General features: G+C 44.8%; 1 protein-coding gene across 4 annotated transcripts in view; it reads right to left on the minus strand.

Annotated features, from left to right (window-relative positions):
• The window catches only part of Dpf3 (double PHD fingers 3), a 285,974-nt gene that overhangs the window by 150,463 nt on the left and 111,021 nt on the right, over nt 1-24,490 (minus strand). For all 4 annotated transcript variants that reach the window (XM_031357677.1, XM_031357681.1, XM_031357678.1 and 1 more), the window contains exon 2: nt 9,863-10,023. In XM_031357677.1, the coding sequence (XP_031213537.1) occupies nt 9,863-10,023 (161 nt within the window). The remainder of the gene's footprint in view (nt 1-9,862; nt 10,024-24,490) is intronic.

The following is a 24,490-nucleotide window of genomic DNA, read 5'->3' on the forward strand; positions in this document are numbered from 1 at the left end:
AAAAAAAAAAACTTCCCCAATTCCTTACACAAAGCATCCTTTGGTACTCAGCCAAGACCCGGCATCACACAATGGCTATAGACCAGAACTCTTCAAATAGAGAGAAAATACAAATAAAACCTTGGTGACATGAAGTCAGTAACATAGCCAGGAAATACATCATGGCAAGCAATGCTGATCCCAGGAACACGGCGTCAGTGGGATGTTCAAAACCAACCAACACAACTCACCATATTAACAAGCCACAGGGAGGGAAAAAAAACATGATCTCAATAGACATTTTAAAAATGCAAAATCCATTCACATTTTTAAAAACTCTCAGGGGCTGCAGAAATCACTCCTCAGTCTGCCCAAAAAGTTTCTATGAAAACCACTACAATCACCGATAGTAAACTTAAGCAGTAATTGGGAAGACATGCTTAGAAGACTTCACAGTGAAAACTGTCCATTTCCCCAGGTGTAACTATAGAGTTGTACAAATAATTAGGCAGTAAAATCCATACAGGAGTGCAAAGGACCCAGGGTAGTAAAAATAAGTTTGAGAAACAAATTTAGAGAAATATAACATTCTTTTTTTCTTTTAAGACAGAATCTCACTATGTATCCCTGGTTGGCCCAGAACTTGACCAGGCTGACCTCAAACTCAGAGACGTGCATGCATCTGCTGGGATTATAAAGTGTGCACCACCTCATTTTAAGGTGTATTACGAAACTACATAAATGTGTAAAGACAGACAAAGAACAACAGAGCAAAACCCAGAGATGAAACCCAGAGATGGGTAAACATCTAATCCTTGACAATAATATAAAGAAAATTAAAGAAAGGCTAGTCTTTTCAACAAATTATACTGAAGGGAACATCTATAAAAATAAGCTAGTTCATATTTTGCACTGTATAAATTATAGCTCCAAAATAAAATCGAAAATTATAAATTCTAGAAGAAAAAACCTGTACCATTTAGTAGGTAGTAATTTCCCAGGTTCACTGCCAAAAGCCCAATTCATAGGAGGATGAAGGGATAAACTGGATTTCACACACACAAAAATATTTAACCCTTCTGCTTCTTGAAAGAGGCTATTAGGGCAACAAAAATACAAATCAGAGATGGAGAGAAAACATTTGCAGTGTGTGTGTGTGTGTATGTGTGTGTGTGTGTGTGTGTATGTGTGTGTTTGTGTGTGTGTCTGTGTGTGTGTGTCTGTGTGTGTGTGTCTGTGTGTGTGTGTGTGTCTGTGTGTGTGTCTGTGTGATAAAGATGCTTAATTTACTATGTAAGTACCCAAATCCAACAATCTTTAAATGGGCAAAAATGGTGAACACCTCAGCAGCAGGCAGATGAGTAGACTGACCATGTGATCCTGGGACTATAGTTAGAAATGCAGCATCTTTAGCCCCTCTTTTCTGATTCTCTAGGGGCCCTTCTGTGCACTAATAAGATCACCACTGACTGGAGGTTTTAGTCTAGCCTCAGACTGAGAGTGTTGCCAGGGATACCAAACACACAATAATTATGAGGCTGGAGCATCCAGTTTCCTCCAGACCTTCAGCCTCTGACCTCTGACCTCCGATCTTCATGGCAAGAAAAGGCACTGGGGTCTAAGCAGATCACTAACAATCAGTGTACCTAATCATCCATGCACACCCAATGAAGGGACCACGGAAACCCACGGGGATGACGTTCAGAGCACTCTGCTAGTGAGCACACAGAGGTACTAGGACTGTCACAAATGGAGATGGCAAGTCTCTCCTCGCCTCTTGCCCTGGTACCTCTCCCTCATAGCTCATTAAACCATTTTCCCTTTTGTTGTTTATTTATTCTTTGAGAATGTTACATAGTGTGCTTTTATAGTATCATTTCCCATCCCCCAACTCTTCCCAGATCCTCTCCCCACCTTCTCTACCCACTCAACTTCATGTTCTTTCTCTCTCAAGAAAAGAAGAAGAAAAAGAAAAGATAAGCTGAGCGGTGGTGGCACATGCCTTTAATCCCAGCACTTGTGAGGCAGAGGCAGGCGGATTTCTGAGTTTGAGGCCAGCCTGGTCTACAGAGTGCATTCCAGAACAGCCAGAGCTACACAGAGAAAACCCTATCCCAAAAGGAAAAAAGAAAAAGAAAAAAGACAGAAAGAAAGAAAGAAAGAAAGAAAGAAAGAAAGAAAGAAAGAAAGAAAGAAAGAAGGAAGGAAGGAAGGAAGGAAGGAAGGAAAGAAAGAAAGAAAGAAAAAGAAAGAGAGAAAAAGAAAAGAGCCACTGAAAAAACCATAGAGTCTTGTTTTGGTCATCTTCCACTTCTGAGCATGGGGCCTGCCCTGGGTATGGCTGATAGACCCATTCAGTCCGTTGCAGAAGACCGATTTTCTTTCTCCCAGCAGCTATCACGTTCAAATAACTTCTTGGCTGTAGGTGCGACTTTATGCCCACTCTCCCTCCCTCGAATCTGGCTTAAGCTCGTGCAGGTCTCATGCACGCTATCACAGCCTCTGTGGGTACATATGTGGATCTTCCCTGTTATGTCTGGAAAACACTGTTTCCATAAAGGTATCTACCACTTCTGGCTCTTACAGTGTTTCTGTCATCTCCTCCATATGCATCCCTGGACCCTTGGCACATTGCCTAGTTGTAGGTCTCTATGTTGATTGCTCATCTACTGTAAGAGGAAGCTTTTCCAGGGAGAGCTGAGCTATGCACTAATCCAGGACCCCACCAACTATGTCACTGTGAGACCCTTAGTGTCAAACAATTACAAATGAATGGAGATGAGCAGAGAGAAGAGCCAAGGAGGACATGTGTGGTGGGGGGGGGGGGGGGGGGGGGGGGAGACAGGGGATGGAGATAGCCGAGGTGGCTCCTTTGTAACTAGCTGCAGGTCCAGACAGAGAGACTACTTCTCAGACCTCTGTGAGCTGCTCTCAAATGACCAAATCTGAAGGGCATCATGAGAGCTCCTAATTTGTATTCAGAGGTCAGAAACACAATTGACAGCCTGGACTTGTAGTTGGCACATGAAATGAGCAGTCTTGGAAAACTGGACCCTTCACCGCAAGGGTCTGATGATTCTCCAGGTAAAGGGAATGTCAGAGGTTAGTAAAACTGTGGACATTCAGGGGGTAACTACAGGGAATCAAATGATTGCTCGTGTGAAGAGAACAACATATCTGTTTTTGAACATGGACATGGAAAGAACAGCTTGTTTTCAATGGCAAAAAAACACATATAAAGATGATCAATAGCACCATTAATTAAGGGAACACAAATTAAAACTATAGTAAGCATCACTATACACCCTCCAGAAGGGCCAGATTTCTTCTTGACGGACAATGTGTAGTATTAGCTGAGAGAAAAAAGCAGTGGAGCCTTCGCACATGGCAGGAGGGGATAATCTACACTTCACTTTGGAAAATCACCTGGCAAGTTCCTAAAAATTAAGCATTCACCTCCTTCATGATCTGGCCATTCGGTGTTTGAGCCATTTGCCCCAGAAGAATTAAAGCATGTGTCCATGCAAAGACTTGAGCGCAGGTGTTCATAAAAGCCCTCCTTAATAATAATCAGAAACTAGAAAGAAGGCCAGACCTTCATCAGCAGGCAAATGGGCATAAACAGTGTGGCAGCCATCCATTAGGACACTTCCTGGCAAAGGAAGGAGCTGTTACAGATGCATGTTAGTACGTAGATGATGCTGAAGTAATTATACCAAGCGAAAGAATGTAGGCACCACCACCTCTAGAATGGAGTACATAGCCATTGATTCCAGGATAGAAAGAACTAGGTGGTTTGCCCCTAAGAAAAAGGGAGAAGAGATAGAAAGATAAAACGGAACTGGGCTAAAGGGGCTGTAGGGTTGTGGATATAATCATTATTTGGATTGTACAAGTGGTCTTATGTGTGCACACATGTCAAATTACACATACACACATACACACACACACACACAGGATCTCTCTGTATAGTTGTGGCTGTCCTGGAACTCACTCTGTAGACCAGACTGGCCTCGAACTCAGAAATCCACCTGCCTCTGCCTACTGAGTGCTGGAATTAAAAGCGTGCGCTATCATCACCCAGAAGGCTTTCTGTCCTTTGCATGCATAGGATGACTTTCAGCTTTGAGGTTTTATGGGGTTCCTGCGGGTACGAACCTGTCTGTCTTGGCATCTATATGTGCTTCCTGTGCTTTCCCTTTGTTTCAGTTTGGGCTTTTTGTTAGTTTGTTTGTTTGTTTGTGTGTTTTATCCTATTCCAGCTTGTTTGTTTTTGTTTTATTCTATTTTATTTTATTATTATTCTTTAGATGCCTATTTGTTTTCTAACTAGAGACAGAAGGGATGTGAATTCAGATCAGAGATGGGGGTGGAGAAGGATTTCAGAGGAGTTCTGGGAGGGAAAATCAAAATCAAAATATACTGTATGAAAACATTCTATTTTTAATAAAAGAAAAATAGAAAAAGAATAAAACATAAAAGATTCAAGAAACCAAACAAGAAATTGAGATGAACAATTGTAATCAAAGAAGCAAAAACTTTCCCATGAATGAAGCTCATTAGCAGAATCCAAAGGAGGAAAATAAAAGAGAAATTATAGAAATTGCTCAAACCGAGGAACTGAAAAACAAAAATGAATAGAATCTGGAGGGGCTGCAGAGATGGTTCCGCAGTTAAGAACACCATTGCTCTCTAGAAGACCCCAATTGATTCCCAGCACCCACGTGGCAGCTCACAACTGTCTAACTCCAATTCTAGGGGATCCAACGCCCTCTACTGGCATCTGCAAGCACTGCACACACGTGGTGTGCTAACATTCATGCATAATCTCCCTACACATAGCAACAAAAGTTTAAATTTTTAAACCAAGAATAGAGCCTAGGGAGCAAAGAGGGCAGTTCTGGGGCTCTAACAAGAGATCTAGCACGTGTGCTATTGGCATCCCCAAAAGGAAGTGAATGGGGCTGAAAGTAATTGCCAACAAATCTCTCAAACATGGAGAAAAAACAAAAACAAAAAAAACCTGACAGGTCCAAAACTCCAAGTAAGCTTCAAATAGAATAGATTTGAACAAATCTGTTCCAAGGCACATCAACTTTAGACTTTGGAAAAGTAAAAGCAAAGAAAACCCTTGACAGCAATGAAAAGAAACAACGCTTCTCATACAAGGGAGATCCCATGCGATAGCCGGCAGATTTCATATCACTAGCTGTCTTAAGACATGGCAAGTCTTTCAAATGCTACTCAGGAAAAAAAAAAAAAAAAAAAAAAAAAAAAAAAAAGATCAAATTGTTATTTTATACCTAGCACAAGTATTCCTTGGGAATAAAGGAAAAAACATGTTCTCCGATGAAAGCAATCTAACCCTTACCACAGATCTTTAAGTAAATGCAATAAGTATTCTTCAAATATGGAAAATCACAGTTGTGTGATGATTTTATGTGCTCTTCAGTAGAGAGGGAATGTTTAACCCAGCTATTTTATTAGTGCCACCATCTAACCAACTGAGTTAACTGGTCAGTAGGACAGCTAGCTTATAGATGAACATGGTAAAGGGGCTTGATGAGATGAAAGGTTGGGTGTGGCTATGACAGACTTGTATGAAAAAGATCTTTGCACTGAGGAGTTTCCTGTCTTGATTATAGTTTTGGTTACATGGGATAAAATGACAGGATCTCCAGGAAACCCCATGGAAGAGGAGGTGGGGTGTAGGATCCAGGGGCTGATGGAGGACAAAGAAAAACTAAGAACTTCTAAATCAATGAGCAAAGTTCATGTGAACTCACAGAGACTGAAGAGACATGCATAGCGCCTGCTTGGATCTACACCACGTCTTTTGCACTTAGATTATGGCTTTGAGCTTAGTGTTTTTATGGGACTCCTGTGTGTGTGTGTGTGTGTGTGTGTGTGTGTGTGTGTGTGTGTGTGAATGAGTGGGTCTCTGTTCCTTGTGTCTTCTGTTGGGTTCTTTTCCTTCTGTTGGTTTGTCTTGACCAACTTCAGTGGGATAGTTTTTATCTTTTCTTATTATATACTATTTTTTATATTTTTGAATGAATGAAAACCTATATACTAAGGTAGTAGTTGAACAACATATAATAGACTCCACAGTTGTGTGTATGTGTGCACACATGTGTCTTTATTTGGTTATAGTTTGTTAGGTTTTTTTTATTATTTTGGGGGTTTTTTTGTTTGTTTGTTTGGGGTATTTGTTTCTGTCTTAGAGTTTTGTCCATTTTTTGAAAAAGAACTTAAAGATGGAAGGCTAGGGAGGGGGAAAGGATCTGGGGAAGGGAAGAATGTGATCAAAATATATTTTCATTTTAAAATTGTTTTAAATAATAAAAAAAGAAATAAAGAACGGCAAGAGCTTCTCACACACATTTTACCAATATCAACTTCTGGTATGATCTTTGGGGAAAGCGAATGAAAACCAGAAAGGTGTTCTCAGTACCGTGTGCAATTCCCAAGAGGTAAACGGTGACTCAACATGAGAAGCTAATTTTAAGAAAAGAAATTCTATGAAACCTCTACACAGAGCAACCCTTAATAAGTAAAACCAAAATAAAACCTATAAATCCAACCATGTATAAGACTTACTGTCACAACCAACACAGAAGACTATCTGAAGTGACTTTGAGGCACAGTGGCTTGACACCACAAGCTAAGAAGGACAAGAGATACAAAATGCAAAAAGAAAAAGTGCTAAGCCCTGTCCAGTAATATTACTGTGAATAGCCCTGCTGTTACTGAACTGCCGGAGTACCTATTGTGAGCTCTGTATGCGATGAAGCAAGGGAGTCCACGTCACTAAACCCAGGTTCAGGGGTATAAGTACATGTGTGTATTTATGTGTGCATTTGCATACATGTGTATGTACGTGTGTGTGGTACATATGTACATGAGTGCACTTGTGTGTGTGTGTGTGTATGTGTGTGTGTGCTTGTGTGTGTGTGGAGGGAGGGGGTGGATGTCTGAGAAAAGGGATATAAAGACAGTTAAATACAAACTAAAGCTGAATTGGCTAGGAAATAGTATAATTCAATAGCATTCAGTTAAAAATATCATACTTTATAGGATGCTGTCTGAGAAATCATGAGAAACCTAGGAAACATAGATGGCAATTTCAGAACATCTACGAAAACAAGAATCCAGGACTTCTAGGAGAAGCAGTTCCATCTAGATCTAAGGCAGAAAGTGCACAGGTGAGCCAACATGGATTTGTCCCACTCTCATGAGGGCAAGGAAGCCATGAGAAAAAACTGGGGCTGTTTCCAAAGCCCTTCTGGCTGAAAATAAGCATCAGTCAGAATAATGGCTGCAGTGGGTTAAAGTGCACCAAACGGGCTTAAGTCCGAGTTCACGATAGCCCTTGAAATAACCACATTGATCAACTGTGGACAAGACCAAGGAACCAACTCATTATTCTGAAAACCGGTAAATAAATACAGGGGAAACATCACTTATCTCCTGTCAGCTGTACCTCATAATAACCAAAGTTTTAATGAGAGGATGTTTTTCTTTACAGAAGCTGTAGAGCTAATAAATGGAAAATAATCATGACCTCTAATCAAATGCCACATTGGTTATTTTGTTTGGTGGGTTTTTTTTTGCAACTCTTTGATGGAATAAGAATCTGTGCATGGGAAAAAAAAAAAAAAAAAACTTTTAGCCAGGCATAGGCAGTGGTGGTGCACACCTTTAATCCCAGTACTTAGGAGGCAGAAGCAGGCAGATTTCTGAGTTCGAGTCCAGCCTGGTCTACAGAGTGAGTTCCAGGACAGCCAGGGCTACACAGAGAAACCTTGTCTCAAAAAACAAAACAAAACAAAACACATACAAAAAAAAAATCTGTTCATGAACCTCCTGGTGAAAGCTCAAACTACTATCTGTACTGCTCTTGCCAGAAAGAGAGAGAGAGAGAGAAAGAGAGAGAGAGAGAGAAAGAGAGAGAGAGAGAGAGAGAGAGAGAGAGAGAGAGAGAGAGAGAGAGAGAACTCTCTGCCTGAATAAGTCTCCAGACCTAATTACCAATTCACAGCACTAACACCACGGGGATGCAATCAGCAAATCCGAGCTCTGGGAAACCCTACAGTGCAAACAACCCAGTTTCTTCAACAAATAACAACGTACCAGGGAGAAAGAGTCTCAGCACAGCCTGCAGAGCTCTAAGAGCCTCACAGTCGCCACAGCCGCAGTGCAGGAATCCTATCTGGACCCTGGCTTACGCTAGAAGCAGCAAGACAAATGAATGTTGACCATTTGATTAGATAGTGATTCTGGGCTGGCTTGGTCCTCTCCTTTGTCTTTTCAGGCAGAAGCTTGTCCTATATTTCAGGCTGGCCTCAAACTCGCAATCATCCTCTTGTGTCAGCTTCCTAACTACTGTGATTTCAGGCATGTCTCATGGCACCCAACTGGCTTGACATTTTAAGTCCAGAGTATTTATATGTGAAATGATGTGTGGTCGCAGATCTACTTCAAAGTCCTCCAGAGTCGGGGAGAAAGGTAAAAGCCAAGTGTGGATGAGACAGTTGACCATGAGTTGCCCGTTTATGAAGCTTGGCTGTGAGGACTCTGAGTTTTCTTTGCCATTGTCTGAATTCTACATAAACATAAAACTTTTCAAAGCAACAGAAAGGGGTTGTTTACTAGACTCATATAGAAGCAGGAGTGGCAGCAGAGGCCTACAGATCCCAGCCTGAGAGGTAGAGGTGAGAGGATCTGGAGGAGCTCACGGTCATCATTGGCTCCATAGAAAGTTAGATCAGCCTGGGCTATGTGAGACCCTACCAAAAAATAGGGAGCAGGTTTACAAAGATGGCTTGGTCACCAATGTGCTCACCATGAAAGCCTGGAACCTAGTTCAATCCCTAGAACCCATGTAAATGCACACATTTTTAATCCCAGTGCTAGGGGGGCGGCGGGGGGGGGTGCAGACAGGCAGATCCCTGGGGCTCACTGGCCAGACAGACAGCCAAGCTGAATCAGTAAGTTCCTGGTAAAAGTGAAAAAGTTCTGTTTCAAAAAAACAAGATGAAGAACAACTAATTGATGAAGATACTTGCATGCACACACATAACGCACACGCTCACACATGCATGCACCCTATGCACACATGGAAACAGGTGCATACACATGCATGTGCACGCACACATACACATCACACACATGCATGTACCCCATGCACACATGGAAACAGGTCTATACACATGCATGTGAACGCATGCTCGCACATATACATATCACACACATGCATGTACCCCATGCACACATGGAAACAGGTCTATACACATGCATGTGAACGCATGCTCGCACACATACACACACACACATTTTAACATAAGTAAATATGGCCACAGAAAAGTGCATCTCTAGAGCTAGCTGTCTCCCTAATCTACCCTAGTGGGTTTTATTCTATTCTTAGAAGCCTAGAAGTTTAGAATCATGGTCATGACAACAATAACAACTAGCATTTTAGAACATATAGTATGTTGAGTTGTTTATAGATATTTTCATTTAATCCTGATAAACTCCGTATAGTAAATACTGAGATTATCCACACTTCACAGATGACAAGCCTCGGGGACAGAGTTCTGATGACAAAACTAAGCCTCACCCACAGCTAAACACATTTACAGATTTTAGCCAACACCCCAAGGGTGGAAAATGAAGGCTGCTTTCATTGGACTTCTTTGAGATAAATACCTCACATCATCTTTGTCTGGTCCCTTGGATAAACTGGATACACAGCTAAATTTCTTCACTGTGAGTACAGCTTATCTAACTCCCAACCCAGCCCAGCTGTGTGGACTCCCAGGCACAATAGTACTCCTTCCTCCAAGCTGGAGCCCCTGTGTACACTGGGAGTGGCATGACTTACCTGGGCCTCGGTGCCTCTTCTCCATCCAGATGTAGCAGTTGTTCTGGGCCACGCCAGTCTGCGAGTCCAGGAAGGGGAGCCGCACACTCCGCTCTGCGCACAGCCTTGAGTTGTAGCTCCGACAGTGCTCAATGGCTTCCTTGTAGAACTGGTCCCCAAGCCTACAGGAGACAAGAGAGCAAATGGGGTGAGACCAGAGGAGGTAGAAACAACCGGAGGGGAGCAGTTCCCTACCATGTCTACAGAAGAAGCTGCATTTGTGGCAATCAAGCCAATGAGCACCAAGAGCCCCATTAAGGGACAAAATACAAATTGTCATCAAATCCCAAATCTACCAGGTCACTTAGAGACTCCTTTAAAATGGGCCCCAAAGAACAAACCACCAGTAAATGTGACCGGCCCTGTCCTAGGATGCTAAGATGTCCCTGGAGGTGGCACATTCTATAGCAATGTTCTGCTTAGGACTTAGAACATCCAGCTGCCAGAACCCCCTCTTTTAGCATTCCCCACACTTTGTTCTCATAAGTTGCAAAACACTCCCTGATTCCCATTATGACTGAGAATTTAGAATAAAGCATTTAGGATAAAGACTACATGAGCAGAGGAGCTGTCCTGTGGAGGTACAGCCATCGGTTGTATGATGTACATACAACCGGTTGTAGCATGTGAGTAGAGACACATATAGATCTTCTAAACCCACAGTTTAAGATAAGTAACTTTCTCTGGTCAAAAAATAAGCAAGAGGGGCATTTAAAATAATGTGTGACCTCCCCTTCCCCAGGAAATTGCTGGGGGATGCTATGGAAGAGGGGGTCGCTGTCTTTAATTGTATACCTACCAAAGTGAGTCCATTAGGCCCCAATACAGAGCCCCACAGCCATGGGTCACACAGCCCTGGTTAAACACAGTAGGTCACAAAGAGACGTGATTGTGAGATGGGAACTTGTATATAGTAGGCTGATGTGGGTAAGCAAGCTACAAGACAGGTGGTGGTAGGTAAGAGAGATGAGAATGCATCATGTATATAAAACTGTCAAAGAATAATAGTGAGGCCAGAGAGAAGGCCCAGATATCAAGAGCACTCACTGCTCTTCCAGGGGACCTGAGTCTGGTTCCTAGTATCCAGGTCAGGCAGCTCAAATGCACCTGTAACTCCAGTTCCAGGGGGGTTAATGTCCTCTTCTGGTCTCCACAGGCATGTGCATGTATGTGGCATAAACACACAGATACACACACATTTTGACTAAAAAATTAATAATAATAATAATAATAATAGAACTCAAAGCAAGTCAATGCCCAAAGTTGAACTCACAAATAGAAAATTATCCTGATTTACAGGGTGGTGATCTGATTTAAACAGTCAATTTTATGTCTGTGAGTCTTTGGTATTCTTGGACAAGAGATGATGTTACTCACTAACCATAATGCCAAAGCAAAACAACAACAACAACAACATGACAATGATATAATTGAGCAGATAAAAAAACAGTGAAATCAAATACCTAACATACTAAACACAAGAGCTAATAAAGAAATCCAAATACAACAGCATAAACTCTGACAGGCAAACTTGAGCCGCATGGATGGTAGGAAGAGGAAGGAGATGGAGGCAGGAAGAGGAGGGGCCACAAAGATTATGAGGGCAAATGGGAGAATTGAGTAAGTCATTTGAAGCACTGTTTAAATGTCTGCCCATTTCCTCAGGCCAGTATCTTCTTCCCAGAGGTTATACAGCTACCAAAATATACCACCACCTGGGGACCAAGTGCCCAAACTCAGGGCCCATGGGGAATATCTACACTCAAACCATAACAGGTATCAAGAGTTCTTATGTTGTACCACTGACACCACCACTCATTTCCAGAACTCTTAATTCCTAAAAGCAGAGCTAAACAAGCATTAACAGTAATTCTTCCTCCTTCCCCCAGTCCTGCCTACCACTGTCTGGCCTCTGTCATTCATAGGATTTGGATCTTTTGAGGACAGTACATTGCACTTAGCCCATTACAGCACTCTAGATTCGTCCATACTGTGATATACGTCAGAATACCCATCTGTTTTAGACTATTTCTATATCCCAGACTCTGCTTACTGGCTCATTGGTCAATGAAGACCTGCATCGCTTTCATGCTTTAGTCACTATGAATATATCTATACTCTCTACTGAAATACATCCTAATACTCTGTGGACATACAGGACAAATATAGAGCCTATACTTTCAATTATTTTGAGTTCAGGCCCAAGAGTGGATTTGATGGACCATATGGAAATTCGGCTTTGCTTTTCTTTCTTTTCTTTCTTCTTCTTCTTTTTTTTAAACTAACCTGCCATTATTCACAATGGCCGGGCCGTTTCACAGTCCCAGCAGCAGCACACGGGATTCTAACCACAGCATCTTCTATACTGTTTGTTAGAAACCAAGGGTTTTGTTATTTTTTTTTTAAGTCAATGGATCAGGTTGTACTAAAGATTTATCATTACCATTACTAGTGGGGGGGCACTGTGTGGAGGTCAGAGGTCAACTTTGCAGAAGCAGCTCTGTCCCTCCAACAAGGATGGAATTGAGGTGGGCAGCCTTGCTCAGAAATAGCCTTAATCCACTGGGTCATCTCACCAGCCCTCCAACCAAAGGATTTAAAACAAACATCTTACGATTGGGGGATACAGCCATGGGAGGTTTCATTTGTTGTCATTTAATTGCTGGCAAGGCTCTGGGAAGCAAGCAAGGCTCCTCTCGCTCCTCACCTCGGAAGATCCCGGTACTCACGCAGAAGGGCTAGCCTGCACAGGTGTCCCAGCAGCTACAAATCCAAACTACCATCAAATTCTAATAACCACACAGCTGGAAATGAACTGGGGAGGGGAGCTTGAAAGCCCATTAAAATGCTATAAAACAGAAGAGCACATTATCCGATGTAATCAAAGATACTAACAAGGACCATGAGATTGATCAAAAATGAAGAACGTTTTTGACGAAGGGTTTGCCTGTGTCCCACTAGCCTGAATTGCTCCCTCAGCTAAGGGAAAGCATCTCTGAGGAACGGGGGCTTTTACAGGCAGTTCAGCCCACACAAGATGATACAGCCTGGCCAGGGTCTGCAGCTGCAACCACCCTCGGTATATTGATAGGAACTGATCAGAATACAAGAGGGAGAGGTTTCCCATCATCCATTGTTTGTTTTAAACAGGATCTCACCATGTAGCCCATGTTCTGCCTCAGCCTCCCAAGGACCAAGACTACAGGTGCGCACCATCACCAATCCAGGCTCATCCTATGATCCTTTTTTTTTTTAAAAAAAAAAAAGATGGTAACTAGTTCAATCTAAGAAATTCTGGTGGTGTAGGGAAGTAGGGACATAAAATCAAGTCCAAAAAGTGCAGTAAACTTCATCTCTTGGTGGAAATGGGCTTTTCCTTTTGCAGATGGACTTCTGGAAGCCAGTACCAAAGAAATGCACAGTAAGACTTCAAGGTGAACTTTCCTGCCATGTTCCTCACTTCCAACAGCTTTGGTCCACACACAAGGAACAAGAAAGCGAACTTACTAAGAACAAATAGTGAAGTTGGCCGACGTCTGTGCCTCACACGGAATGGAGGAGATAGGGGAAGAAAGAGCCATGACCCGGTGCAAACAGACTTGATCTTAAGTCCTTTCCACTTTGTGGGTACGCAGTGTCAGTACTAAGAGGCATGCTAGGGGAAATGTGTACTTTCAAAAGTGAAATCTTCGTATGAATGAAACTTCTGATAAATATCAAATACTGAGTGATGTCAGAGTTCTCGCCTTCCACCTTTATGTGGGGTCCAGGGATTGAACTCAGGTCGCTGGGCTTGCACAGCAAGCACTTCTAACCCACTGTGCTAAAGACTAGAGACTCAAAAAGCGACCTCCCACAGCCTCTGGTCCATCATCTGCTTCCAGGAAAGTCACTTTTAAACAAACTGGGCACTGACAGCGATTTGAAAACAAAAGTTAAAAGCCATTTCTGAAGATATGGGAGGAGGAAAAAAAAGACTCCAACTTCCAAAATAAATTTAAGTGGCCCTTCTCCACAAGTTAATTAGCCAAAATCTTCGCAGGGCTTTCTGCATGCTCTAAGAGAAAACCAATGGCCAGGTATCCCAGACCTGTGGAAAGCAATTTAAACAAAAGAGAGGACCAATGTCCTTTCCAATATGGCATTTATAAATAAATAAATAAATAAATAAATAAATAAATAAATAAATAAGTCAGTCCCAAAAGGAAAGGATCCTACCCCATGGGTGACATTTGCATTAAAGCCACAAAGACGGGGGGGGGGGGGCACAGAAGGAACGGGGACAGGCTGGCAGCAAATGACTCATTTTGTGGAGTTGTGACCGGCATGCCCCAGGCTGGAGCAGGCATGGACCAGCCTCAGCCATCACCTGTCTTTAGCAGACCATGGGGGCTAGATTACCAAGGCATGATTGATGTCTTGGGCCAGAGGAAGCTGGCACCAGGCAGGTTAGAGTGATGTCCTCATCAAGAACTGACCCCAGGCCACCAAAGGCTGCAATCAGAAACAGAAAGGCACAAAGTCGCTGGGCTCTGAAACGCCTTTTAGTTTGGAACACCAGCTGCGGGGCTCTAGAGGGCTTCGTAAGGGTGGGAGGTCCCTTTCTGGTCACAAATGGACAGAGGGGTCCAGTCTGGCTCTGAAAACTGGATGTTCATCTCAACACATGTCCAGGGACCTTTCTTGAGTGTGTCTGTGGGGAGATGAAGTTCAGGGCCTGAAGGCCCCTCTGCTCCTCTCATCTGACCTCCTATTCCAGAAAACTTGGTCACTGGCTCAACTTCCTGTCACTACCTTAAGATCATGCTCAGGTCCAACCCTCCAAGCAGACACTCGTCCTGATTGTCACACAAGTTTTGTGCTCATAAACTAAGGACGTGTGTCGTGAGCATGCCTACAATCCCAGTATCTATGCAATGGAAGCAAAAAGATTACAAGTTCAAGGACACCCTGGCCTACATAGCCCATCTCTGTGTCTAGTAGAGGGAGAGGGGGAGGCTGTTCAAAAAGCAAAACTCCTCATCTTCTGCCAAGAGCCTCTTCCCTCCCCAGCTCTCATTCTTCTGGGGGGAGGGAGGTGAATCAAAGAGGGGGGTCACTGCTCCCCACCCACGTAGCCGCTGGCCTAAGGCCTGTTCCTGCCCTCACCCCATCTGGCACTGAGTTGTGTCACTTTCCAGAGTTCTTGTCTATTCTCTCATGTCATGTGGCCTCAGGTCCCCTCTTGCTGTTACAGGACAACCTTGGCCTACTGTTTATGTCTGTAAACAGAGATAAGCAAGGCTTGAGCAGCCCTGGGCAGAGACACTTTTGATCCCTCCTTCCCTCCAGCTTCCACCTTCTGTGGTGCCTCTGCCTACCCCCTGCCCACCCCACAGTCTTACCCACCTGCCTTTCCCAGCCTCCCACAAACACGCATGAAACTCACCTCCAGAGCATTAACACTCTGCTCTTTGCATGTTAGCACATGTAACTGTGGCATGGGAAGCTCTGTTCTCACTTAGCTTTCAATAAGCCCTTGAAAGCTACGGATAGTTTTTGACAAGGGAAGGGAACCATTTTACGTCCCTTGAGATCATACTGCTCATAGAACTCAGCTCTTGAAAGAAAAGCTAACCACTAGGTCAGACTGAATTATGTCACCCCACATGCAAAAAAAAAGGCTAATGTCCTGACCCCCAGATTATGGTATCTGAAAATGTAGAGCCATGGAGCCTTTAGAAGGAATTGGGTGGTGAAGGTGGTGCCTGAGGAATCAGATGGGGATTAGGAAAGAATAAACATAGAAGGGGATAGTTCAGCCCTCGTAAATGCTTGTCTTATAAGCATAAGGACCTGAGTTCGATCCCCAAAACCTGCATTAAAAAATGCTGGGCACTGTGGCATGTGCTTCTAATCCCAAGTAAAGGCACGCAGAGCAGAAATTCAAAGTCATGCATGGTCTCAAGGAAAGTCTGAGGCCAGCCTGGGATGCGTGAGACCCTGCCTCAAAAATTGATATATTAAATATTCATCTCCATATATACACACTTGAAGACACGTGCAAGAAGGCTGCCACACTTAATAAGCCAGGAAAAGAGCTCTATTGGGAACTTGACCTGGCTGGTGGCCCTGATCTTCAACTTGAAACCTACAGAACTGAGAAATAAATGTTGCTTGAGCTCTTCAGTCTATGGTATTTCCTTACAAAAGGCAGAACAGCCAGTGAATGAGACTTCACATAGCAAAGACTACTGGGGTGGGAGAGAGAAAGATTCCAAAACCCTTTCTCCCCAATCATTTTCTTACATCCAAAACATCAATACTATCACTGTTATCAATTTAAACCCAATTCTATGTTTAACATGTCTCTCCTGGATTGTTGAGGGATGGGGTTCCCTGGACTGTGAACCCCAAGAGAACAGAGACTGCATCGATGGGGCCACCGCACACAGCTGCTCATGTTGAGCAATGACCAGCTCCCAGGGACCATCAGCCCCAGACTAAAGGAGGTGACCTGAGTCAGGGAGGCCAGCATCCCCTAAATCCTGGATTTGAGGCTGAGGCACCCCAGCATCCAGCACAGACCCTGGTAAACAGCGTCTGGGAAGTTGTATCTGTCCTCCCCATTCCCACTGGCCCAGGGGAGGAGGCACTTCCCCTTGGGCCACAACCCATATGCCCCATACGTCTGCTTAGTTCTCAGTGTTAGATGCATATAGAGGTCTGCGGTTTAGAGGCCTGTCCACTTGCAGCTTTAGCACGGAAAGTAAGAATGGCTACAATTGGGCTGGTGAGATGGCTCAGTGGGTAAGAGCACCGACTGCCCTTCCAAAGGTCCTGAGTTCAAATCCCAGCAACTACATGGTGGTTCACAACCACCTATAATGAGATCTGATGCATCTGAAGACAGCTACAGTGTACTTATGTATAATAAATAAATCTTTGGGCCAGAGCGAGCAGGGCTGACCGGAGAGAGCAGAGGTTCTTCTAAAAGTCAATTCCCAAACAACCAGGTGAAGGCTCACAACTATCTGTACAGCTACAGTGTGTACTCATATATAAAATAAATAAATCTTTAAAAAAAAAAAAGAATGGCTACAATCTCTCTGTTAGTACTCGTCACCCAGTGTCTGGCTTATTGCAGCCATCCCTGACTGAAATCATCATGGTTCTCCTCTCACCCATCCTGACAAAAAGAGGTCTTCCCCAAACCTTCTTTTAGCCTCTTACCCGTTGGCACGTAATAATTCAAAGTGGCTTCCAGTGATGCTTTGCCTCTGCCAGGCTGTTGAAACTCTGAGAGAGCAGGTGTATGAAAAGCTGGGTATCAGACAAGCCTGTCTAGCTCCGAACCGCTCACAGACTCCCTGGCCCTGTGCCTGCCCTGTGGTTCACACACAGTGGACCTACAAGAAGACTTAATATGCTAGAATCTGGGACACAGAGGCAGGAATGCCTACAATCCAGTCTGTCCTGCCTCCTTTCCTCGAAGCACAATCTGGTTTCTGCCACTTTGTGGCAATAACTCTGCCCGAACAGACTGACTAAGTCCTCTGCATGTGACATCCTACATGAAACCTTCACTACAGCAGAGAATTTGACATGGTCAGAAACCCACTCAAATTTCTGAGCCAAGCTGAAACTCTGACGATAGAGAGCAAGGCAGCTGGGGTATGATGCAATAGTACCCCTCCCTCCCAGAGTCTACTCTAAGAACCAGAGGCCACATGTGATGCATCTGCTGGTCTGTCCCAAAGCCCAGGACAGGGAATCTGCCAGACTGAGTTGATAGATGAGTGAGTGCATAAACAGAAGAAGCAATTCGTCGGTGTTAATCTTCATCTGACGATGTTTCTACACACAAGCAACAGAGAGCCTTGTCCGTGTTCCCAACAAAAACACTCATGTCCTCCCACCCACAGTTTGGGTGATCTGAACGGGTTCGAGGCTAGCGGAAATCCTCACTCTTCTAGGGAGGGCCCCAGGATGTCCTGCCCAATGCACTTAGGTTCACATCCCTGTGTCTGCTTCAGTTTCCTGATCTTTACTGCCTTCCTTACCTCAGTGCCACTCAGTCAGACTGTGAGTGTCTTGCAGATGGGACCAGACGGTTGTATTCTTGCCTGTTCCCAAACTACACACATTAAATCAGTGTGAATGTCTGGTTGGAAATGTCTATCAAAACTCTTATCGGAGATGGCTGCCTCAGCCAGGTGGTAATGGCGCACACCTTTAATCTCAGCACCCGGTGGGGTGAGGCGGGCAGGCAGATCTCTGAGTTCGAGGCCAGCCTGGTCTACAGAGTAAGTTCCAGGACAGCCAGGATTACACAGAGAAACCCTGTCTCAAAAAAAAAAGAAAAGAAAAGAAAAGAAAAGAAAAGAAAAGAAAAGAAAAGAAAAGAAAAGAAAGAAAGAAAAGAGGATGGAAGGAAGAAAAGAAAGGAAAAAGAAAAAGAAACCAAACAAAACCTAAACAATAATAAAAAAAAAAAAAAGCTAACCCACCAAGGCCAGTATTTCAATATTCCTAGCCCCTTCTTCCTCATCTTGTGACTCCTTTGTACATGCCTCATCTGCTCAACCCCTAGATACCAAACATTCTTAAAACTTGACTACAACACCCTTCCTCAATTATACACTAGCCAACAGCAGTAGATTGTGAGGTTGAGCTCCCACCAATGGAATGAGGCATGCTTGCAACACTGTGTTAGGATAAAAGTTTGAGTGAAACCCACACCCTGGTATGCTCACTCGTGCACTTTGGGCTATTGCATGCCCCTTTGCCAAAGTAAATTACCTTGCCAAGCCCCTTTTGTTTCTGTCCATGTGTCTCTGTGCCATACCACCTATAGTCTAATAAGGCCTTCCAACACAGACCAACCCTGGCAGGAAGTGTCACAGTTGGGAGGTATGCAGAGAAGTCTGACGATGGGGTGGGCCAGAGGACACCTGGCTTCTCCAGACACAGGATCAGACATGTGAGAACAAGCATCCTACAAGATCACCGCAGCCCACTATGGTTTTTGTCCCTTGTCCTAAAGGGGAAGTGTTGGGGGGGTGGTTATCTTAGCTCTACAAGTTCATTTCTTAGCCAGAGTCCAAGCTGCCCTGCAGGAAGTCACAGAACTACTGACGTCCTCAGGTAGACACAAAAAAAAAAAAAAAAAAAAAAAAAAAAAAAAAAAAAAAAAAAAAAGACCAAAAGGAAGGGAACAGGAGCTGCTTGCTCGGGCTTACAGTTTGAGAAGCCCCTCGATGACAGGGAAAGGCTGGAGCCAGGTGTGTATGGCTGCTGCTCATATTGAACACACAGAGAGGGATGAATGTTCCAGCTCTGCTGCCTCATCCTTTTGACGTCTGGATCCTCGCCCACGGAATGGTACTACCCACATAGAAAAAGTCTTGTCTATCAACCTAATCCCCCACAGACGTGCCCAAGAGCTCATCTCCCGGGGTACTGTGCCTGGGAGCTCATCTCCCGGGAGACTTCTGGACGGGTCAAGCTGACCGCCGGAGTTCATTAGACTCCCTTTCTTTCTCCAAGCCTTAGAAGTTGGCTGTACCTTATACAGACATCACACTGGCCCAGAAGACATGGGTCACCTCCACCTGACAGGAAATGTCACTTTCACAGGGGGTCCCTTAAGAGCATCGGGATACACAGATATTTACATTACGATTCAGAACCGTGGCAGAATTGCAGTTGTGAAGTAGCAATGAAAATCATTTTATGGTTGGGGGGGTCACCACAGCGTGAGGAACCGTACTAAAGGGGTCACGGCACTAGGAAGGTGGAGAGCCACTGCTCTAAGCAGTGGCCCTCAAACTAGGGTTTGTCAAAGAGACCGATAGATAGTTCAGGGCTGGGGGACTGGTTCTGATTCTGACTGGAGATTTGGAATGGGGTCCACACAGGTCAGCCCAGTCTTCACCCCTCACCCCCAGGCACTCAGTGCTAAAAAGTGCACCCCCATGTCTCTAAGAAAGGGGCAAGAACTCTGTGGACACTGTGTTTTAAAGGCAGAGCTGGGAGGCTCCTCCGGCTGAGCTCTAAGTCAGCTGGCTTAGTTCCCATTGGAAAATCTCAGGAAGCTACATCAATTAAAATGACAGCCCTGACCTGCCACAGGCCAATCCCCTAGAAGTCCTCATCCCCTCAAAAATGTCCAAGAGGCCTACCCAAGGCCTATGTATGGTCTAAACACTGACACTCTCATTCATTCAGCCTACGGCTCCAATCTTCATGATGGCCCAGAATAGATACACTTGGGGACAAGGGTGACCCTTGTTGAAAGCCACATTAGAATTTGAACCCTAAAACTCATTGTGATTTCAATGCCATTCAGCAGATGTTCAGGCCCACTAGACCTAATAAATCCCTCCTCCTGTGGTGGAGACCTTCCAGGGAGTTATTATGCAAAGCTGCCTAAGCAAGACGAATTTCTATTGAACCTGGCCATGATTTCTGAGCTGCCACTGGATGTTCTGATGACATACACATCTCAGGATTGAAGTCAAGGGGCTGCCAAGGACAGGAGACTGGAGGCAGTCTGGTTCCTTCCAGTAAATAATGGGAGGGGGAGGGAGAGAGGTACTCTGGGAAGGAAGGAGACTAGCTTCATTCCTACCCAAGGTCTACCTAGATGTGACACGATACATCTCTCCTCGGAGGGTTAAGGAATGTATAGAATGTCACCAACTTTCAAAAGTCACACAGCAGCAGCAGCAACAGCCACTTGATGTAAGATGACTCATACCTGGAAAGAAAACACACCACGTTGGAATCTTCGTGGACTTCCTTAGCTGGGCGTGGTCCTGCACCTGCAATCCTAGAATTCAGGAGGAGGAGCAGGAGGTGAAGCCAGCCAAAAGACAAGGAGGGAGGGGAGGAGGGGGGAAGGAGGAGAGGAAGGGGGAGGGCAGGATGGGAAATATACTGAGAACGGAAGAAGAGACAAGAGGAGAGGAAAGAGGAAAAGGAAAGATGTCTAGACTCCCTGCTTCTCTGCTGAAACCCCAGCAGGGCACGGAGATGTTGCCCCTAGGGTGACTGCCACAGGAGTAGACCACCAATTAGACCATCCCCATCTGCAGACTACCTGCTGGAAGACCTTGAGCTTCAGCACTGCCCTCCCCAGCAGAGGGAATATGGTCTGGCATTTAACACAGCCACGATGAACATGTTCCTCCACAGTCAATCCTCTACACAGCTGCCCAAGCGACCTTTTCAAAACAGAAATCGGACCATGACATTCTCTCCTCTTTAAATCCCTCTGGTATCTTCCCACTACACGCAGAATAAATCCAACCCCCCCCCCCCATGCCTATAGAGCCCCAGACTGTTGTTGTCTGGTTCTACTCGCCTTTCCTGCTTCCTTTTGTCCCCACCTTCCTCATGAACTTGATTCCAGCATCTCAGTACCTTTTCCAAGGTGACCTCAGACCTCAGGACCTTTGCATATGCCACCTCCACTAGCCTCACAGACTCCTCCCAGATCTTTTGGCTGGGTGATCCTCAAGAAGCCATTAAATCAATCTGCCTAGCGTAACCAACCCACCCCACTTCCTCCTGATCCCTTGCTACCTCATATCCTATTTCAGTTTTTATAACATTTTCCAGCATCGAAATTCTCTTTGCTTAGCCAGACATGCTGGTGCATGTCTTTAGTCACAGGCCTCAAGACGCGGAAGCAGGTGGATCTCTGTGAGCTCAAAGTGACGTTGGTTTACATAGAAAGTCAGAACTACACAATGAGACCCTGTATCAAAAAAATATATATTTTAATTAATAAAATAAAACCGTCTTAGTCTTCTGATTGTCTCTGGGCAACTAAACACTAACCTTTGTGGACAGGGACCAGTCTCTTCAGATCCCCTGCACCTAGACCAGGATTTGGACCCTAGAACTGTTCAGGTGGGATCACTGAGCAAATAATGAGAAGATCTGGGTAAACTGAGTCAGAACAAGCCCCCCCCCCCGGACTATAAATGAGAACTGATGAGAGGCCTTCTCACTTCTGACCCTCCCCACCCCCGGCCCCACCCCTGCCTGCGCCCTCCATCCCAAAACACCCAGGAGAGCAGGCCTATCTCCAACTCCACCATCTCTACATGCGGTTTGCTCGTAGTCCTACGATGTCACCTTTGCACCCCAAACTCGGAGCAAGTGCTGATAAGTAAGTAGTGCTCATCTGTGATATTGGTCATTGCTTTATATGCCAAAGACACAATCCGTGCTCAGAATCAATGCTGCAAACCAGCAAATCAGAAGACAGTGTCCTCTGTGCCCATTCCATCTCTCCTCAAGGGCCTTCCCCCAAACTATCGTCCCCTAGAGTCCCGTGCTAGCTTACGGACCCATGTCCATCTGCTGAGCCCCTGGCCCATGGAGTACCAGGAGCACAGGAGCATTGCAGGCAGGGGGGGTGGGGGGGGGAATGGGGAAGGCCTGACAGGAAATCAATGGGAACTTGAAGGTTATCTGGAGGGCACACTCGCCCCACCAGGCACCTGCTGGGATGGGATTTGTGGTCCTGACCTCGCTTGGGGGCCTCTGCCCTCCTGTCAGAGTTGGTTAAGATCAGCTGCAGAGGCAAGACCCTGTGCACCAAGTCATCTTCAGGATGCCCTTCTAAGGGAGACCCAGACAGAGCAGTCCAGCATCTCCTTCCGCCTGCCGCCAGGTTCAGCTGTACTCCGTGTTCTCTTCGTAGGAGTCTAAGAAAATCATCCCCAGCCATCCTGACAAGTGCATACCTATAAATTTCAAAATCTATTCTGAAGCTTGGCTGGATATAAAGGCTGGCTCTCCCTTCTTCATGGACCTAGTTTTCCCATCCCCTGCGTCCCCTGCATCCCCGGGATCCCTTGCATCCTCTGGATCCCTATCCTCATGTGTCTTTTCCTGATACCATCTCTCTCAATCTTTCCATCTCATAGTCACTTAACACACAGGGTAGAGGCAGAGTCCTCAGCCCATGTCTCCAAAAGCTGAACATGAATGTAGGGTAGAATAAAAGAAGGGAGGGCCAAGGGAATCGCTCTGCGGGGTGTTCAGGGCACGCCCTTGGTGTAAAAGCCAGTATATAGAGAGCACACACACTGTCACCCCAGTGTTGGGAAGCAGAAACAGGGTTTCCCTGGAGCTCGCCAGCCTGCCAGTTTAGCCTAAGCCCAAACCCCAGGATCTGACTTGTCTTAACAAGTAAGGCGGTGATCAAGAAAAACCCTCAACATCAACCTATGGCCCCCACGTGCACATGTATACATCTCCATGCACAACTGCACACACAAACATAGAGGAAAGATACACACTCAGTGTGGTTTTAGGATGGATGGATGGATGGTGGCAATAACAACAGTGGCGTAGCTGATGCTGACTGAGTACATACTATGTGGGGCTGGCAGTGCTCTAGATGACATATATTTATTATTTCATTTAATCAGCCACCACCACCACCATCATCATCACCCCACTATACAGATTTGCAAACTGAGGTCCACAGAATCCTAAGCAATTTGAGGTTGGCTCTAGGAAGATGCAAATCCCGGAGACAGAACCCCAATAACCACAAGAACCTACTCTTTCTCGGAAGAACTGTATTTTTCCTTATGAACATCATAGATTTACTGAGTAACTTTAACTTTTTTAATTCCTTTGTGCCTCAGTTTCCCATACCACTCCAAATCCCAGAGGTACCTCTCAGTTACTCAAGAGGATGTTTGATAGAGGGAATTCCCATAGACCATCAGAGAACTACCTTCAGAGGTATTCATCCCAAGGGTGAGCAAGGACTCTAAAGGGCCTGTGGTCCTCACATCTCCTCAGATGGGTCAAGCTAAAGAATCCCAGCCTGAGCTAAAGAATCCCAGCCTGAGCTAAAGGGGAGACTCAGACATGCCAGAGTTCTAGAGAGCGACTCATTTGTGCTCTGGTAATATTTTATATTTAATTGCATGTGTGTGTATGTATGTATGTGTCTCTGTGTGTGTCTGTGTGCATGTCTCTGTGTGTGTATGTGTCTGTGTGTATATGTCTATGTGTCTGTGTGTCTATGTGTATGTGTGTCTGTATGTGTGTCTGTGTGTGTGTCTATGTGCCTATGTGTGTGTGTATGTGTCTGTGTGTATATATCTATGTGTCTATATGTGTGTGTGTATGTATGTCTGTGTGTGTGTCTGTGTATATGTGTCTGTGTGCATATGTCTATGTGTCTCTGTGTGTGTCTATGTTCTGTGTGTGTCTCTATGTGTCTGTGTGTATGTGTGTCTGTATGTGTCTGTGTGTGTGTGTCTATGTGTCTATGTGTGTGTATGTGTCTGTGTGTATATATCTATGTGTCTATGTGTGTGTGTCTATGTGTGTCTGTGTGTGTGTCTATGTGTCTATGTGTGTGCATGTGTCCGTGTGTATATATCTATGTGTCTATGTGTGTGTGTCTATGTGTGTCTGTGTGTGTATGTCTCTGTGTATATGTGTCTGTATGTATATGTCTATGTGTCTCTGTGTGTGTCAATGTGTCTGTATGTGTGTCTATGTGTCTGTGTACATGTGTGTCTGTCTCTGTGTGTATATGTCTGTGTATCCCTGGTACACAAAGGTGGC

This window comes from Mastomys coucha, unplaced genomic scaffold, assembly GCF_008632895.1.
Source record: "Mastomys coucha isolate ucsf_1 unplaced genomic scaffold, UCSF_Mcou_1 pScaffold6, whole genome shotgun sequence".
NCBI classification, from domain to species: domain Eukaryota; kingdom Metazoa; phylum Chordata; class Mammalia; order Rodentia; family Muridae; genus Mastomys; species Mastomys coucha.